Source organism: Cercospora beticola, chromosome 9, assembly GCF_033473495.1.
Source record: "Cercospora beticola chromosome 9, complete sequence".
Taxonomy (NCBI): domain Eukaryota; kingdom Fungi; phylum Ascomycota; class Dothideomycetes; order Mycosphaerellales; family Mycosphaerellaceae; genus Cercospora; species Cercospora beticola.
Window position 1 is genome coordinate 1,134,668 of NC_088943.1, and position 16,507 is coordinate 1,151,174.

At 52.3% G+C, this 16,507-nt stretch overlaps 10 protein-coding genes across 10 annotated transcripts; 6 read left to right on the forward strand and 4 right to left on the reverse strand.

Moving 5' to 3' along the window:
• Positions 1 to 271: 271 nt before the first annotated feature.
• On the forward strand, positions 272 to 1,882 carry RHO25_012682 (uncharacterized protein; the record flags this gene model as incomplete). Its single annotated transcript, XM_023603981.2, has 1 exon — positions 272 to 1,882. One exon carries the CDS (start codon positions 272 to 274, stop codon positions 1,880 to 1,882), a length of 1,611 nt encoding a protein of 536 aa, XP_023450320.1.
• Positions 1,883 to 2,324: 442 nt separating this feature from the next.
• RPL36 (60S ribosomal protein eL36) lies at positions 2,325 to 2,814 on the reverse strand (the record flags this gene model as incomplete). The annotated part of the gene is made up of 3 exons (XM_023603982.2): positions 2,325 to 2,487; positions 2,555 to 2,655; positions 2,761 to 2,814. 3 exons carry the CDS (start codon positions 2,812 to 2,814, stop codon positions 2,325 to 2,327), a joined length of 318 nt encoding a protein of 105 aa, XP_023450321.1.
• Positions 2,815 to 3,127: 313 nt separating this feature from the next.
• RHO25_012684 (uncharacterized protein) lies at positions 3,128 to 5,242 on the forward strand (the record flags this gene model as incomplete). Its single annotated transcript, XM_023603983.2, has 1 exon — positions 3,128 to 5,242. The coding sequence occupies one exon, from the start codon at positions 3,128 to 3,130 to the stop codon at positions 5,240 to 5,242; it is 2,115 nt and encodes a 704-aa protein (XP_023450314.1).
• Positions 5,243 to 5,982: 740 nt separating this feature from the next.
• SDH2 (succinate dehydrogenase complex, subunit B) lies at positions 5,983 to 6,994 on the reverse strand (the record flags this gene model as incomplete). Its single annotated transcript, XM_023603984.2, has 3 exons — positions 5,983 to 6,306; positions 6,359 to 6,510; positions 6,568 to 6,994. The coding sequence occupies 3 exons, from the start codon at positions 6,992 to 6,994 to the stop codon at positions 5,983 to 5,985; spliced, it is 903 nt and encodes a 300-aa protein (XP_023450315.1).
• Positions 6,995 to 7,514: 520 nt separating this feature from the next.
• On the forward strand, positions 7,515 to 8,426 carry RHO25_012686 (uncharacterized protein; the record flags this gene model as incomplete). Its single annotated transcript, XM_065603579.1, has 1 exon — positions 7,515 to 8,426. One exon carries the CDS (start codon positions 7,515 to 7,517, stop codon positions 8,424 to 8,426), a length of 912 nt encoding a protein of 303 aa, XP_065459651.1.
• Positions 8,427 to 8,699: 273 nt separating this feature from the next.
• RHO25_012687 (uncharacterized protein) lies at positions 8,700 to 9,544 on the reverse strand (the record flags this gene model as incomplete). The annotated part of the gene is made up of 2 exons (XM_023603985.2): positions 8,700 to 9,387; positions 9,438 to 9,544. 2 exons carry the CDS (start codon positions 9,542 to 9,544, stop codon positions 8,700 to 8,702), a joined length of 795 nt encoding a protein of 264 aa, XP_023450410.1.
• A 359-nt stretch (positions 9,545 to 9,903) lies between these two features.
• Positions 9,904 to 10,653, forward strand: PNO1 (pre-rRNA-processing protein pno1; the record flags this gene model as incomplete). Its single annotated transcript, XM_023603986.2, has 1 exon — positions 9,904 to 10,653. The coding sequence occupies one exon, from the start codon at positions 9,904 to 9,906 to the stop codon at positions 10,651 to 10,653; it is 750 nt and encodes a 249-aa protein (XP_023450409.1).
• Positions 10,654 to 11,113: 460 nt separating this feature from the next.
• RHO25_012689 (uncharacterized protein) lies at positions 11,114 to 12,095 on the forward strand (the record flags this gene model as incomplete). Its single annotated transcript, XM_023603987.2, has 3 exons — positions 11,114 to 11,337; positions 11,390 to 11,561; positions 11,613 to 12,095. The coding sequence occupies 3 exons, from the start codon at positions 11,114 to 11,116 to the stop codon at positions 12,093 to 12,095; spliced, it is 879 nt and encodes a 292-aa protein (XP_023450412.2).
• A 329-nt stretch (positions 12,096 to 12,424) lies between these two features.
• Positions 12,425 to 12,998, reverse strand: RHO25_012690 (uncharacterized protein; the record flags this gene model as incomplete). The annotated part of the gene is made up of 2 exons (XM_023603988.2): positions 12,425 to 12,769; positions 12,822 to 12,998. The coding sequence occupies 2 exons, from the start codon at positions 12,996 to 12,998 to the stop codon at positions 12,425 to 12,427; spliced, it is 522 nt and encodes a 173-aa protein (XP_023450411.1).
• A 2,147-nt stretch (positions 12,999 to 15,145) lies between these two features.
• RHO25_012691 (uncharacterized protein) lies at positions 15,146 to 16,360 on the forward strand (the record flags this gene model as incomplete). Its single annotated transcript, XM_023603989.2, has 1 exon — positions 15,146 to 16,360. The coding sequence occupies one exon, from the start codon at positions 15,146 to 15,148 to the stop codon at positions 16,358 to 16,360; it is 1,215 nt and encodes a 404-aa protein (XP_023450406.1).
• Positions 16,361 to 16,507: the final 147 nt, after the last annotated feature.

Here is a 16,507-nt window from a genome sequence, read left to right on the forward strand (position 1 = left end):
GTGGGCGTGGGGTGTGTGGTGTGCGACTGGCGTCGAGAACTTTTTGGAGACGGACTTGCTTCTTGCCTCGCATGGTTCGCTTTAGCCACAAAGGGTCCGAGCCAGTCTTGTCTTGGCGGGTTCAGCCACATATCCTGTCCACTTCAGCCTGTTCGCCTGGCATACAAAACTACGAAAGTGCGTAGCTGACAATTTTGAAAGATGGAACGCTATTGCTCCAGCACCTGCGAATCAATATGAGCCTCCCCGTATTCCCGCATCTCAATCAAAGATGGGAAGGAGGCAGTACCTAGAACGCCTCGCACTTGGCCGATCCGCATATCAAGATGAAGCAGAGCAGCCGCGAAGAAATGCTGGCTCGTCAAACGCATACCCGAGTCAAGAGGTGACTGGACACGAATATGAACAGCAATACGACTCCCAAGGCCGACCCATCAATCCAGCTATCGAGGAATTCAACGCCGAGCAACGAAAAGCCCAAAATGCTGTCCTCGCCTTAGTCGGCATCGTGGAAAAGAAAGAAGAAATTGAGCAAAGTAGCGGCCTTCGGTACAGAGCGATCCAAGAGGCGCGTCGGGATCTTCTCAGAGATGAGCAGGATCGCGGCGAAGTGCTCGAGTATGCTGTCTATGCTGTCAATTTCCTGTTCCATCTCTGGCCGGATGCTTTCATCCAGCGGGTTCAAATTGGACTGTATGAATCTAGTCGTTCCGTTGCAGAAATTCTGTCAACAGAATGGGCTGAGATGTATCGTGGCGGGATGCGGTGGTCGCTGGCAAAGCGGTTTCCAGGAGGCGTGGCATCAGTCGTGCATGCGTTGACGAGGGTGGGGCTTATGGTGGGCGCAGAGTACGTCGTGGGTGAGCTTCAAGATTGGATTATGAGGAGCAAGTTGAGTCGAAAGACGAGGGAGAAATTGCACAAGGGCTTGGAACACGTGCTACAAGGCCTTATAGCAGGTATCTGCATCGTCTTGATGCCGCTGGAGTACTACGCTGCCGCTCAGAGACTAGGACTGGCTCCTGCTCTATCCGTACTACCTGACTTTCGATCATTCTTCCCAGCGAAATATGCTGGAAGCTTTCATCGGCAGATCTGGAATGGCCGACCTGGATCTCGTATCGTAGGACTCATCACATCACCAGGAGCATTCCTCTTCATCTACCGAATGCTGTTCTACGATGCCACAGACAGCGTCTTTCCGGTCTTTCATCTCATTACAGACTTCAAGTTTCCGGATGTCAACGACGATCCCACAAAGGTTGCGAGGCCTGGCTTCCAGCGTGATCCCGTGGGCTGGGTTCTTTATCAGTGCTACTCTCTGCGTTGCCGTTTCCTACAGCGCAGCGGCTGGTCCGTTATCAAACGCAATGAGAACCGGGCACTGCGTGACACTGATGAAGCAAATATCCGGCCTGTTTCTGCTGGAAAAGTCACTCCAGTCCATCGCTCGACGATCATGGCGCAACTACCAGTCCAGTTCGTGGCCGATGCTATTGATGGCGTGCTATGCCGAATCATCAATCTCCCATTCGAAGCGCTGATGATGCGAACAATAGCCGCCAATTTTCTGGCCTCGCCTAACGAAAAGACTGTCGCTGGTCTCATGTCCGCATCTAGGTTGTACGCTCCTTTCGGTGGCGGTCCTCTGACTAGAGGTGGTTCTGGACTGGGGCAGTACATGAGCCGCATAGGTCTTTCTCTGGCACTCTCGCTGACCCTTGACGTGGTCATCTTCCACGGAATCTGCAATTCTGTAAGAAGATTGGGAGTCAGATATTTTGATTGGGGTAGGAAGGGCAAGATCGGGCAGGTCATATATAGCGAGGAGGGTTTTGCGGCTCGTGGTAGTCAAGAAGATCAGCTAGATCAAATGCATTAAGTCACTGTTGAAGAGTCGTGTTCGTTCGAGCTTGCAGTTTGGGGTCTTTTCTTGTGCTTAGATACTGCTGCGAGGGCTGAGACTTGCCGAGCGTCGCTTGCCGAACATTTGGCTTGCGTGTTGTGCTCGAGTCCAAGCTCGGGAAGGTAAGGATGTACCTGAAGAGGTAAGTAAAGTCGTCAATGCGACTTTTTGTTCCCAAGTGATGCAGAGCGTGAACTTGAGTCGAAGAGAACTGGACTTTCAATGCATTTTCATTCAGTATGAGCGCCTTTCTACCGGTAGCCGCTGGCCTCTGGTGTGTATGGGGCTTCTACGCCGGACGCGACGGCCCAAGCACAGCGGCGGCATTTCATGTCAAACCCATGGCTTTGTTGCGCCTTCATGCCTCTGCATTTCGAAATTCCGCGTCATCTCATAGCAGCACAGACAAAGCACCCGCTTAGTGACCGGCTCTCCTGCTCTCAGCGATGACCTTGGTCATCTCGTCCACCTTTCTCTTCGCACGGCCGAAAGTTCCGAGTCTCTTCTTTGCGAGCTTACGGGCGCGCTTGTCCTTGGAGTTGCGGAGAAGTTCGATAACGCGGCGCTCATATGGTGCGAGACTGTTGGTGGTGATGTCAGTTCCTGTCCTACTGTTCCTTCCATTCTGTTCCTCAAGGGCACACGTACCCAGCAACCTCCTTGACGATGTCCCGGACGAAAGCAGTTCTCTTGCTGAGGTGACCCTTCATGCGCGAAACACGAGGCTTTGGCTGGCGAGGGGTGACTTTCTGTGTGGAAAGGGATCGTTAGTCCTGTGTTGCAACTCCATTTCCATCACTCTCGATATCTCTCGGTCGGCGCAGCGGGGCGGTGGGTGGTGGTGCGAGACGTACGTGGCCAGCATTGATGCCGACGGCGATGCCGGACCTCTGCTTGACTTGAACCATCGTGGGCGGATCTGTTGTCGTTGGGCGATGTCGAGATGTTCAATCTCTGCGGAACAGACAAACAGCGAGAAGAGCGGCAGTGCGCTAGTGCGTGTGCGGTGGATTTCTTTTTGCCAAGCATTTTCTGCCTGAGGCTGCCGATACGACACTTTCACAAGCACGCGCTTTGCCGCTTTAGTCGCTGGCGCCATCGCTGGTCATCGAGCTTGATTCTGGATTTCCGCCAGCCATTTTTGGTTTGCGTCAACCATCTCCGCCCACTCGCCCGCCCGCTTCAACAGTGAGGTGCAACAGTCCAGCATGCGCAGCTAATATGAGTCGCAATGTGATGGTGGGTAGTCGACGCGGACTGCCACGATCCAGCGCCTTTTTCAGCGCCGCTTTATCTCCGCTCACGACGAGACGACTTCTCACGCCTTGTATCGAACGTAACATAATACGCCCAAGATCTTTAATACGAGTATCCAGCGCTGGAAGGAGAGAATATCATGCTGCAACCACGAATACACGGGAGTTCCGGCCGGCGGTAACGATAGACGTTGGCATCGTTGGACTTCGACCATCATGGACGTCATTACGAGGGCGGCATGAACCTGTGTCGCAAATCGCAAGATGGGCATTGCAAAGACGGTGGAACAGCGAGAACAAAAAGCCATCAGAAAACAGTACAGTCGCGCGAGATGAGCAAAAGCAAATCTCTGCAAAAGAGTCCAAAGATGACCACGCGCAAGCAACGAGTACAGCAGGCGCGGGCAAATACATATACGATCATTTGCCGCACTTCCATCGTCCCACGAAGGACGAGCTTTTGGCCGCCGCGAATGGATTCTGGCATCGACTACAGATTCGCTTCAAGTGGTTCTCGATTCGAAGCGTCCGGCCGTTCAACCATGAAGAGATATTTGCTTTTCTAAGTTGGATCTTCTGGGGCCACCTGCTCTGGCTGGTCATTGGTACCACTACCTTCGTCAGCTTGGCTATCTGGGGTATCAACACTGTGTTTGCCCAGGAGACCCTGGCGAGTTGGGTAGGCAACTACTTGACGCGAAGCACAGGCATTCAGGTGGTTTTTGAGAGCGCCATTGTGCCAAAATGGGGCGAGGGCACCATCAGACTGAACAAAGTGTTCGTTAGCCGACGACCAGCTGCGGACAAGAATCAGAGGACTGTCACGAAGGGCTCTTCAGTTGTCGCTGCAGCTGCAGCAGCGGCGCATGCACAAGCCGGTCGCGAACATACTTCGCTCCCGGTGGAGCATGGCTCGAATCCAGAGGATGACGGCAACTATTCACAATTCGATGTCACGATCGAAAATGTTGATCTCACGTTGTCATTTCGAAAATGGTTCAATGGAAAGGGCTTGCTGCAAGACGTCGGCGTGCGCGGCGTGCGAGGTGTCGTAGATCGCACACACGTCAGACCTCGACCGGAAGACGAGGGTCGCGATCCAAAGAGTTATCGACACGAACACAACGTGGGCGACTTCGAGATCGAGCACTTCAAGATGGAAGATGTGTTGATCACCGTCTATCAGCCGAACAACTTTCGACCATTCACTGTCAGTGTTTACAACTGCGAACTGCCGCGACTGCGCAAGCAGTGGTTGTTTTACGATTTCTTGTGCGCCAACAATATGAGCGGCAGCTTTGATGGCTCGCTTTTCACAATCCACCCTAGGCAGGTGCATAGCACAAGCGGCGCTTTGCTTGTGAACGGACAAGAGGAGTTCGCTTCGCAATGGAAGAAGCACAGTCGAATCCGCATCGATGGTCTGAAGATCGATCACCTCAATCGTGGCGTCGAAGGGCCATTCTCTTGGATCGTGGACGGCAACGTTGACATTGTCTCTGACATCATGATTCCAAACGATGCTGATGGCAGCATTGCCAAAGTGATGAGTGACTTTTATGATCGCATGGAAGCGACAGTCACGAATCAGATAGCGCATAACGGGCACGGAACTACCTCACATGTTGATGCTGCCAACATCGATAACCAGGAGTCGACACTGAGCCGCATGCAGCAAGCTCAAGAAGACGAGGACGACAAACGCTTCCTGGTCATGGACATCCAAATCCACCTCAACGATGTGCGTGCCAGTGTACCGATCTTCACACGCGACATATCATATGTCAACAACGCTGTGGTGCGACCCATCGTCGCCTACATCAACTCTCACTCACGAAGCGGGAGCAACTTCATTCCCATCAATTGTCGCATCGTCAAAAGACAAAGCGAATTCGATGGCTCATGGACCATCTTCGACTCCGGGCTGCTCGCAGATTTGAGCAAAGAGACGTATGATGCGTTCGTGCGCGACATCTCAGACCGCAAAGCTCGGCAACGGCGTATGAAGAAGGTCGGACTTTGGGCTGCCCAAGTAGCCGCACAGGCACTGTTCATCGGGCTAGCGGGCCAACTGGCTTGATCCAGCACTACTGATCCTATGCCCGGATCAGTGTACGAAGAGACGGAACTGCACAGACGACTCTTTGCGTTTATTCGTCCTCTCACGGGGAAATGTACATTGTCAGTCGAAAATTTATTCTTGGGAAAGCGAGGCGTTCAAGGGGACAGATACATGGATCGGAGTCTTGTATTAACATGGGTACACTTTGGAAGGAAGGGAAAAAGGACAGCTTTTCAACTCCTTGACGACCAACCAGCGATGGTGGAACAGGACAGTACGTTGGCAGACACGAGACGTGTATCACCGGTTTACATTAGATATACATTTATTGATGAGACCGTGAATTCCAGTTAGCTGGTAATGTACAGAAGTACTTAGTGCTGGCAAAGTTCTGCGCTTGATCTCTACATGAAGTCATGACTTTTTCCCTTCGATTTGTGGCTCGACCATTTTTGCGTGTCCTGGATGCGACTGTACAGGAATTCAACCGGGAAAGACATTACGCGGAAATCGCATGACCACAGACGACGGGCGATCTTTGGGAAAGGACGCCAATCGCTGAAATTTTTGACTTGAACATTTTGAAAGGGGAAGGCTTATGTACAAAGTGTGTTTCTTCTTGCTGGTATAGTAGTAGTACCCACTTGGCCTCTCTCATCCATGTAGCGCCTCTGCTGATACATTTGCCCTAATCTTCTCGCATGTCTAAAGCAGTTGTTACACAGACGCACAGAAAAACTACCCATCGCACGCGTCGTCTATGAGAACGCCATAGCCTTCTTAATCTCGGCGATGGCCAAAGCTGGGTTAAGGCCCTTGGGACATGTCCTGCTGCAGTTCAAGATGGTGTGGCATCGGTAGAGAGACATGCTGTTGTTCAGGGCGTCCTTGCGTTGTTCGGCGCGTTGGTCACGAGAGTCGGCGATCCATCGGTATGATTGCATGAGGACTGCTGGGCCGAGGTATTCTTCGCTGTTCCACCAGTATGATGGGCAGGATGTGCTGCAGCAGGCGCAGAGAATGCATTCGTAGAGACCGTCGAGCTTGCGGCGGTCCTCCTTAGATTGACGAACTTCCTTGCCCTGCGGAAGTGTGTTAGTAATGGTCTAAGAGAGTCTAAAGCGATGTGCTTACGTCTTCTGGAGGAGCGTCACGCTGGAGGTATGGCTTGATTGACTTGTACTGCTTGTAGAACTGGGTCAAATCTGGCACCAAGTCCTTGACCACGTATGTGTGTGGCAAAGGATATATCCTCGACTCCTTTGCGGTATTTGTGGGGATTCGGCCTGTATTTACTATCAGTTTTTGCCCAGGTCGCGTGCTCTTCTGCCACTGAAACTTACAAAGGCAAGCCAATGTGTTCACGCCATCAATGTTCATGGCGCAGCTACCGCAGATACCCTCTCTGCAACTTCTTCGGAATGTGAGAGTTGGGTCCACCTCGTTCTTGATTCTAATCAGAGCATCCAACATCATAGGTCCCGTCTTGTTCAGATCCAATGTGTATGATTGCATCTTTGGCTTCTCCTCTGGCGTGTCTGGGTTCCACCTGTAGATCTGGAATGTCTTGATCTTGGCATTCTTATCTGCGGTCGGATCCTGTATCGTGCTCGTCTCGCTCGCGGGCTTTGGTGCTGTCGAACGCGAAGTGGCCTCTGAAACGATTCCCGGGGCGTTCGTTGCGTTCTTGGCCGTGTCGACAACGCTGGCCATGCCGCGGCGCGCCACGAGCTGGGGCGCAAAGCGCCGTGTCGCTAGTCGCAATGCCATTGTGATCGTGTGGTGTGAGAGTGGAGAGGTGTCGTCTGGCAGACAAGTGCGATGGCGAGGCGGAGGACAAAGTCGACGATGTCAGTTCGGCAAGTCAGCGACGAAAGGTGGCAAGTGATTGGTCCATAGGAAGCGAAATCGGGACGGTGGCAACGCGTGCTGGGAAATACACCAGATGCTCGGCAATTAGCTTTGCTCTGAGACCTCGGGAGATTACGGCGGCTGCCATCTTCACATGCCACCGCATATTGTGCCATACTGTTCTCCACCATATTCGCCGACATTGCTGGCACAATCTAGGCGGAAAATAGTAGTTGCCACCGAGACGCTCGCAGGCATTGCCATCGATGGACTGGTGTAGCATATTCCAAGGGTCTTGCTCAAGTCGATGACAGCTTCGATTGTGAAGCAGCATCTACCACCCGCATATCGAACGCTATATGGCCTCCACGTGACAGCATCTAGACACTGCCATACTCGAGCTCCAGCTCCAGTAGTAGATTGTCATCGACTAAGCACGATGACCTCAAGGAAGCTGAAGCGACCTACCAGACTGGTTCTGGACTACGATGGCACGATTACGAAGCAAGATACCATGTTTCTCCTTGGCAATTTGCCAAAACAGTCTACAAAGTTGTCCTGGCAAGAAATTGTAGACGCATACGTGAAAGACTACACGAAATGGCAAAATGAGAAATTTGACTGGAAGAACTACGACGCGTCAGAGTACAGTGCCTGGTTAGCAACTCGCGGGTGGGTGGAGCTAAAAAGCGCGCAAAGAGTGCAAGACTGTGGCTTCTTCAAAGGCGTGACCGAGGACGATGTTGAAAAGGCTGTTCGCAAAGCTCTCGCGAGTGGCCAACTAGAACTTCACAAAGGCTGGGACGATCTTTTCAAGCTCTACCTTCCTGAAGCGACAACAGAAGCAGGCAACGAATCTTCACTTGAGATCTTGAGCGTGAATTGGAGCCGTACAGCAATTCGACATGGCCTTCTTGCAGATACCAATGATTCTCCCCTACAGGCTCTCATTGGACGCATTCCAGTCTATGCAAACCAGATTCAAGGCATCGATTCGCCAGATGGAAGCACGGGCATCATCGTCAACCCAGATGGCTCAGACCTCCGCACGAATATCGACAAAATTAATCGGCTGAGGAAGACTGCTCGCTCTCCGCATGTCTTCACAGTCTATATCGGGGACTCCTCCACCGACTTTGACTGCTTATGGGAAGCAGATTTAGGTATTTGGTTGTACGATGTGCCAGAGGATCAGTATGAGGAGGCCAGTCGGAAAGTCTTCTCGCCGCTGAAGTATGTGCCGCCTCCTCTGAGTTCACTAAAAGATCTGGATGGTAAGAAGGAAGCGTTCTATTGGGCGCCGAATTTCAAGACCGTGCTTGATGTCTTAAGCAGTAGTAGCGCAGGTTGAGAGGAAGCTATGCATCGGGTAAGTACAGACTGTATTTCTTCGGATACAATGCACCATCTTCTTTTCTCCTTTTCTCCGCGAGACGCCGCATGCAGGCTTTGAAAGGGCAATGAGCTGAACGAGAAGCAGTGGACTGGCTGAATGCAATGCCTGATCGTCGCAGGGCTCTGTATTGTGGCAGTCCATGTAGCCTGACTCCTCGCACCGTGCTATGCATAAGCATCGTGGTATGGTTGCAGAGTATCGTACATCTTCCATCGTGACTCGTTCCATCTAATCCTTCTTCAGCTCCGCATACGTCTCTAGAATACCATCTTTCGTGATGATCATCGTTTGCAGCCCATCACCGACCTCGATATGTCTCTCCACAGCGCTTGTGAAAGCATCCTTGACCAGCTCCTCCACGTGCTTGCGATCCAGCGGCTTTGGCACCAAAGGCTCTTTGCCGAACCCCTGCGGCTGCACGGGGTCGTACTGGTTCTTCAGGTTGACCTGGTTATCCAAGAATGGCATGATCAAACTGCTTGCGGCACCTGCGGCGCGACATTGCTCCCTCTCGTAACTTCCAACTGGATCGTAGCTGTACAGTGCTCCCTTGCCCTCCTCGTCAATTCCTCCCAGAATCGCATGAACATAGTACGGGAAGAAGCGCTTTCCGTATAGAATGTGTGAGAGGCGTTGCGCACAAGCGCCGATGGAGATGTCCTTGCCGTGTTGGTATTTGTACATCTTCACGATGGTATCGAGTCGCTCTTTGAGGGCATGTCCATCTGCTGCGAATCCGACCACGGAGAGCACGATCTTCGAGCCCTCGTTATCCGGTCCATTGCCACCGATCTTGAAGAGTTTCGGTTCGTATCGCGTGTTGATGTTGTAGCCCGATGTGGAACGTGTGTCGCCTGCAAGAATAGTGAAGTCTTGTCCACTGATGCCGAGAGTTGAGCCACCGTTATCGGTGTATCTAATGGCAATTAGCGGAGTTCGTCAAGGCACAGTCGTCAGTGAACATACGGGTAGAAGCCGTGCTGCTTGGGTTGCGAGCGTGATGATGTGGGAGCTTGTGCGAATGAGTAGCCTGGCTGTTCTGAAAGCATCGGTGCGTAACCCATGGCCGCCATGATGGGCGGAATGATGGTTGACGGCGGAGCGGATTGGTTGACTGGTGGTTCGGGAGTCGTTCGAATGGGCGCGACGGGCGATGGAGTGGTGGTAGATTGTTTGGTGATGAACTGTAGCTTGCAACACGACTGGAGCTTCAGGCACTGAGGCGTGACGCGGAGGGAAGCTGCGTCCGTGCCCAGCCTCTGACCCCTGCAAATCTTAGCGCGGCTTGCCAAAAGTTCGACCCGACGTCGAAATTCCTTGAGCAGATACTCCGCACTCTCGACCAGTCACCGTGTGCTAGACCGACCGCTCTCTACACTGACTTTGACTGGTGTGGAAAGACTTCGAATCAGGACCACAACAATCCGCCAAGATGCCAGCCCCGACCGCTCTCCAAAGAGCGCCCGAGCACATCGAGGACGAAATCGTGCACGATGCTCCAGAGACCGCCGTAGACGAAGAAGTGATCACATCCACGATAGTGCCGACCGAGCAGCCTGGCGAAGACATCATCATGGAAGTCGATGGCGAATCCACCTCCCTCTTCTCCCCAGAGACACCCTCAAAACGCCGCCACCGAGTCGAAGAACGCAAAGTCCGAATCCCACCCCACCGGATGTCCCCTCTCAAGACATCCTGGCCGAAGATCTACCCTCCACTCGTCGAACACCTCAAACTTCAAGTCCGCGTCAACACACATAAGAAGGCTGTCGAACTTCGCACATCGAAAGAGACGACCGACACGGGGGCGATACAGAAGGGCGCAGATTTCATTGAGGCTTTCTGCTTAGGTTTCGATCTCGATGATGCGATCGCCTTACTTCGTCTCGATGATTTGTACATGCAGAGTTTCGAGATCAAGGATGTGAAGAATTTGGAGGGAGAGCACATGAGCAGAGCTATTGGGCGAATAGCAGGCAAGGACGGCAAGACCAAGTTCGCGATTGAGAACGCAAGCCGGACGAGAGTTGTGCTTGCAGGGAGCAAGGTGCACATCTTGGGAGGCTTCAAGAACATTCATGTGGCGAGGGAGGCTATCGTCAGTTTGATCTTGGGTAGTCCTCCAGGGAAGGTGTATGGCAATCTGAGGACAGTCAGTGCCAGGATGAAGGAGAGATTCTAAGGAGGGACGCGGGTAGCGTGCGGCCGAGTAGACGTTTCATGACAGGCTGCGTACTTCACACAAGTTTGAGATTCAGCGTAGGTGTCTGGCGTTACGGAAGGGCTGACTTTTTCGCCCACGAAAATTATGATAGAGAGCTTCAGGGTTGAGATGCGTTTAGCAGGGGAATGGAACGCTTATTTAAAAGGTGCTTTGATGAACATAGGTCATTTTCGGCCGTTACTGAAGCTGTTAGGGGGGTTGCTTGCCTGTGAGGACTCTGCCACGACGCCAACTTACGCGAAAAAGTGATGGTCCATTTCCAAAGTGGTGCGGGAGTACACAGGCAGGAGCGACGCGACGCGTCGCCAAGGCAGCAATCATACATCGCCTGCACTTCAAACGAATCTCCAGTGGCGCATCGCACTCAGCTTACGCTTGTCTCCCGTCTCTCGTGCTCGATCTCTCAAAAATGCACACTATGGACCACTACAAGTTTTCCACCACCAAACTCCTCGACAACGGCAAGTTTTCCGACTTTACAATTGTCTGTGGCGCTACAGGCAGAGAATACAAGACCCACAGGTCCATTTTGTCCTCACAGTCCAAATGGTTCGACCGTTGCTGCTCAAGAGAGGACTTCATTGAAGGACAGGAACGTCGAGCTGTCCTTCGTGAGGACGATCCACTGGCGCTCGAAAAAATGTCAGTCATCTAGTGGAGAAACATGCTCACTCATGCTGATAAGTCTGCACAGGGTCGAGTATTTCTATAGATTCGATTACAGCGACGATGTGTCGGGAGTCGACCAGGATCATCAGAGTCCGCCAAGCGTTGTCTCCAGCGGGACCATTGTGGACGTGATTGCTGCCAGCATCACCGAGCTTCCAATTCAGCTGCACGCTCAGGTTTACGCGATAGCAGACAAGGTTCGTCTGCTACTTGCAAGGTCCGATTGATATTCAGCTCATGCTCTGCAGTACGAAGCCCCGGACGTGAAGAAAGCCGCTCAGGACAAGTTCCGCGCAGAGCTTGCGAAGAATATGGATTCGACCAAGGTCATGGGAGCTGCTATTGCTGCTGTGTACCTGGAGACAGAGCTACCAGAGTCGGATCGAGGACTCAAAGACCTACTCGCAACGGCCTGGGTTGTGCCAGGAAACCGGCGCATCACAGAGCTGCACGTCGACTGCCTCAAGTACGTCCTCACAGCAGCTCCAGATTTCCTTTTTGACGTGCAGAAGTTGCTGTTGCGAAGCTTTCCCAGCTGCACCAGACACCCCAAGTTCCGTTGTCCAAGTTGCAAGAAGCTGTCCGTCGTCTACTACAGCAGTGTCGAGGAGCTTTGGAGAAGTACACCCATTTCCTGCAATGCCTGCCATACAGGCGTCCAGCCACGCTGGATCGAATTCAGTCAGTATCTCAAGGTCGAGAGATGGTGGGTGACTGAGCAGGGCGCATAGGCCGGCCATCCACAATTCTTTAGCAGGCAGTCAATCGCGACCTTTGCTCAGGCTCGGTGGAACTGATCAGGGTGAGCCAGAGAGGGGCACAGGTGTAGCGCGGGCAGGATAATGGCTGGGAGAGACGAGTATCATGGGTGAATTATTTAGATTACACACTGTATCGTGACATCAATCATGACTGGTGGCGCACTGTGCCACATCAATTGCTCAATGACTCCGCATTTCTGGACCTTCCCAAAGCGCTGTCTCGAAATCAAGGTCGCGCCGATAGACCACAGAATGTGCATGCTCCCGAGCTTCCGATCTGCTGTCCGCAACTAGGCGGCTTACAACATAGCAACAGCACCCAGACCCATAGCCAACAGACCAGCAGCGACCTTTGGCGCGTTGGTCTCATAGGCACCAGCCTCCGAAGTGGCGCTGTTGACAGCGCCGGATGCCTCAGAAATCGCACTGTTGACGACGCTAGAAGCGCCTGATATCGCGCTGTCGATGACGGAGCTGGCAGCATTAGCTCCGTCGCCGGCAGCAGAAGTAATCGTGCTCAGAATCTCCTGGCCATCGGAGGTAATTGTGGTGACCACGCCAGCAAGAACGGAAGTGGCGGTGTCGATAGCGCCGTCAAGTGCAGAGGTGATGGTTTCGAGAGCATCATCTGCGCCATCAGTGGCCTGGGGATATGTCAGTATGCTGCAAGTACTCAGACGGCTAGTGCAAACATACCTCAGAGAAGATGCTCTGGGCGTTGGTAGCGATGTTGGTCGCGATCGAGGCGCCGGCCTCAGTGATGTCGCCAGCAATCGAAGTGACGGCACCAGCGATATCGTCGCCAATGTTGTCGTCCTCCTGAGCAGCGACGAGGACGATTGGAGCCAAGATGAGGAGCTTCTTCAACTGCATGATGCCGGTGGTTTTGGAGAGCTTAGAGTTTCTTGTTTACGTTGATGCTGGTAGTGAGCGAATGTCTGAAGGTATTGGCAATGAGTATCAGAAACTGAAGCTATATACCAAGAGTGACAACACAGTACTTACGCGTTCTGCAGCTGTGCAATGGCAAATCCTTCACGAAAAATAGAAACGGGTGTGGAGGTTGGTTTTGGGCGCAGCAAGGACAAACAACAGATGAAGGGGGCTGAGGATGCAGCCTTGTGTTTAAACGACGATCCCGCTTCCTCAGGTGATGTGATCTCCGTTCTAACTGCAATTGGCAATGCCTTCTTATGATGTCAAGGCTTGGGGAGATGCGCTATGGCTTGCAAAAAGCTGGTTCCAGCGTGAGACCTGTTTCTGGCCCTTTTGCGAAATTGCACCGCCTCGTGCCTCTTACGCCTCTGGCGCGAGGTTTGCGGAGGAGTTCAAACGCGGATTGGCACGGCGACGAACTAACGGCCGGATTGCACGCGTCCCGCCGTCTTGGCCTTCCAACAGCCACGCATGCTGTGCCCAGGTACCAGTTACGGGTCATGCTTTTGTGCAAGGCGTTCGCGTTCGGGTCGACTTGCTGTACGTCGATTTCTGCACACATGCTTATGGCATCTGACGGTGGCGGCGAAGAGTGGATGTTGCAGCTGGGTAAGCTGATGTCGTGAACATCCTGGCCGCGCCCCTGTCCAGCTATGACCACATAGCCTGTGCAGACGCCAAGACGGACTTTCCGGCCTTGTGTTTGACTTTGAGTGTCCCGTCTTCAGGACTTCAGCACTCCCTCATCACTGCATATGCAGGCAGAAGAAGTGAAGCAGAAGGCTTGATGCTCCTGAATTGTTGCAGACCAGCTCACAAGCAGCCTCAGCTGAAGTGTTGTACCGACTCGCGAGTCATGACTTCAAGGTTCGATCAGCTGAGTCTAAGGCTCTGTCTAGCCACTCCCAGCGCCAGAAGTACACTCATCAATGCCCAAAAAATCATCATAAAGAACGGCAGAACTTCCGCAGAACGACAAACTCCGTCTTGAGCTCTGTTCCGAACAGGGATCCAGCTTTCAATTCCTCTGCTTAATCCTGCTATAGTCAAGGCAAGTTCATGGGCCGCTAGGAAGTTTGCGAAGACATACTACACGTCCAGAGTATGCCCGATGCTTGCAAAGCCATAATGGACAGCGACACCCTCTCAAGCACGAGTAGGTCCCAGGTATCGCATCAAAGGAGAGTACGGGAAATATTGCCAGTGAGAGGAAAGTCGATGTAGATGACTGGAAAATAGACAATCGTCCATCGAAGTATTCAAAGATGCGAGTACGATTCCGCCGGCCAATGGCACAGAAACGAGTCTGCAAAAGTTCCGAACACACCAGCGGCTGTGTGCGTTCAATCAGGGAACTGCGAATCATTGCCGGATCCTATCTTGAAACTGTATGAAGAGGATTCAGAGTCCTCCGGATTCAGATAAATCTTCTCGGGACATTGGAGCAGGGGTGGCAGCATGTGATTGATCTCAACAACGCGTACATCAGTCGAAGCGTTCAGTCGGGTGAGGCGATTTCAGGCCCGATCTCAGCTTCGAGGAGCAGTCCCGTGTACTCTTCTTGTTGTTACTGACGCTCGGTTTCGTATGCCTCTGTGGTTCGTGCAGCTCCACTGGTACCAGACAGGACCATCGCAGCAGAGAGCGTGGTCGGTAGCCTATAGTGCAAGCTGACAAAGAAGTGCCTCATGTCTCGAACTAGGAGAAGGACGAACGCGCAGGTACAACGAGTCGCCGTTACTGCCCCGGGAGCTGTCAAACTATGATGCTGGGTAGCTGCCATCGTTACTCTAAGCGCGAGGCTTCTCCATGTGGTTTGGACGAATCAGCAGGTATTTCAACGTATGAACGAACCAAGACAGTGAGAAGAGCAGTTTCCAGTATTGTACAATTATTAGATGCAGATGTATGTTGGCTACGAGCTGTCGTTGTCCGATAAAGTGTCTCATTTCCTTACCCATGTAGTCTTGGCAAGCAGATTCGGCCATATCCGCTGAGCCGAGGCTCCTGCCGACGACGTGTCTGCACATTCGTGAACGCGACTTCAAGTCGAAGCCTTCCCGATCAAAGAAACGCGCCTCAAGATGTCGGATCACGTTCGTGATAGCAGTAAACCTGTATCCGAGGACCCAACGCGAAACTTCAATTACCCTTGGGCAGCGGCGCCAGACATCATCCGATCCAACCAAAAGGATGCCTACTTCCAATCCGTGCTTCTGACACAACTCTCGGCAGTGATACGGTCTCTTTATGGCACGCGTTCAGAGCACAAATGGTCCAACGAAGCTTCAGTATTCACAGAGCTTCTCTATCTGGGCCTGACCACGTTCATCGGCAATCGGACCTTGGGCGAGGAATACTGCGACATTGTACAAGTCGAAGATGATACAAATCGCCTCCCATCCGTCAGCAGACGCGGAGGCTACATCTTATCCAGCGTACTACTTCCTTACATCCTAACACGCTTCCTCCCGGCCTTCCGCAAACGCCTCCGAGCCAAATTAGAGAAGACACTCAAGAAAGCCCACCACCGACGAGTATCCGACTCCACCCAAATCAAGAACCCTCCAAAAAAGGTCAACCAATTCCAAGAATATGTGCTCAAGCACTTGGACTCCATCACATCTCCAGCTCCAATCTACGCCGTCAGTCTCGCAATCTTCTACTTCACAGGCGCCTACTACCAACTCTCCAAACGCATCTTCGGCCTCCGCTACGTCTTCACCCGCAAACTCACCGAAGACGACCAACGCGCCGGCTACGAAGTTCTTGGAGTCCTCCTCGTAGTCCAAATGGTCGTTCAAGGCTATCTGCACATGAAGACAACATACTCAAACATCCAAACCCAACCTTCCAGCAACACCAGCACTTCCTTACTCCAAAGAAGCAACTCCTCCAACCTGGACCCCAACGGCGAACTCTCCGACGCAATCTCCATCGAAGGAGAAATTTTCGAAGAAGAAGATTCCAACCCTTTCAACACTCCTCTCCTCTTCGAAACACAACACACTGGAAGTTCTCCCGAGGCGATTTCGAAACGTATAGCGCAAACGACTCATACACCTGTCACAAAAGGGCCGCGTTATGATTTGAAGGACGAAGCGACAATGCAATGGATCTCAGGCGATCAGACAAGGAAATGTACGCTATGTTTGGAACCGATGAAAGACCCCAGCGTGACGACGTGCGGACATGTATTTTGTTGGAGTTGTGTGACGGATTGGTTGAGAGAGCAGCCTATGTGTCCGCTTTGTAGACAAGGGGCTTTAGTGCAGCATGTATTGCCATTGAGGGGGTGATCAAAATGCATCTGGATGGGAGGATGGGGAGAGAAAGAAAGTATGTAATCATGTGGGATGTGCAAAATGTATTTCTTTCAATGTATCTTCATCTTCGTTCCGATCTTTGTATTCACTACAGTGTTAATCCCGTGCATCTTCATTATC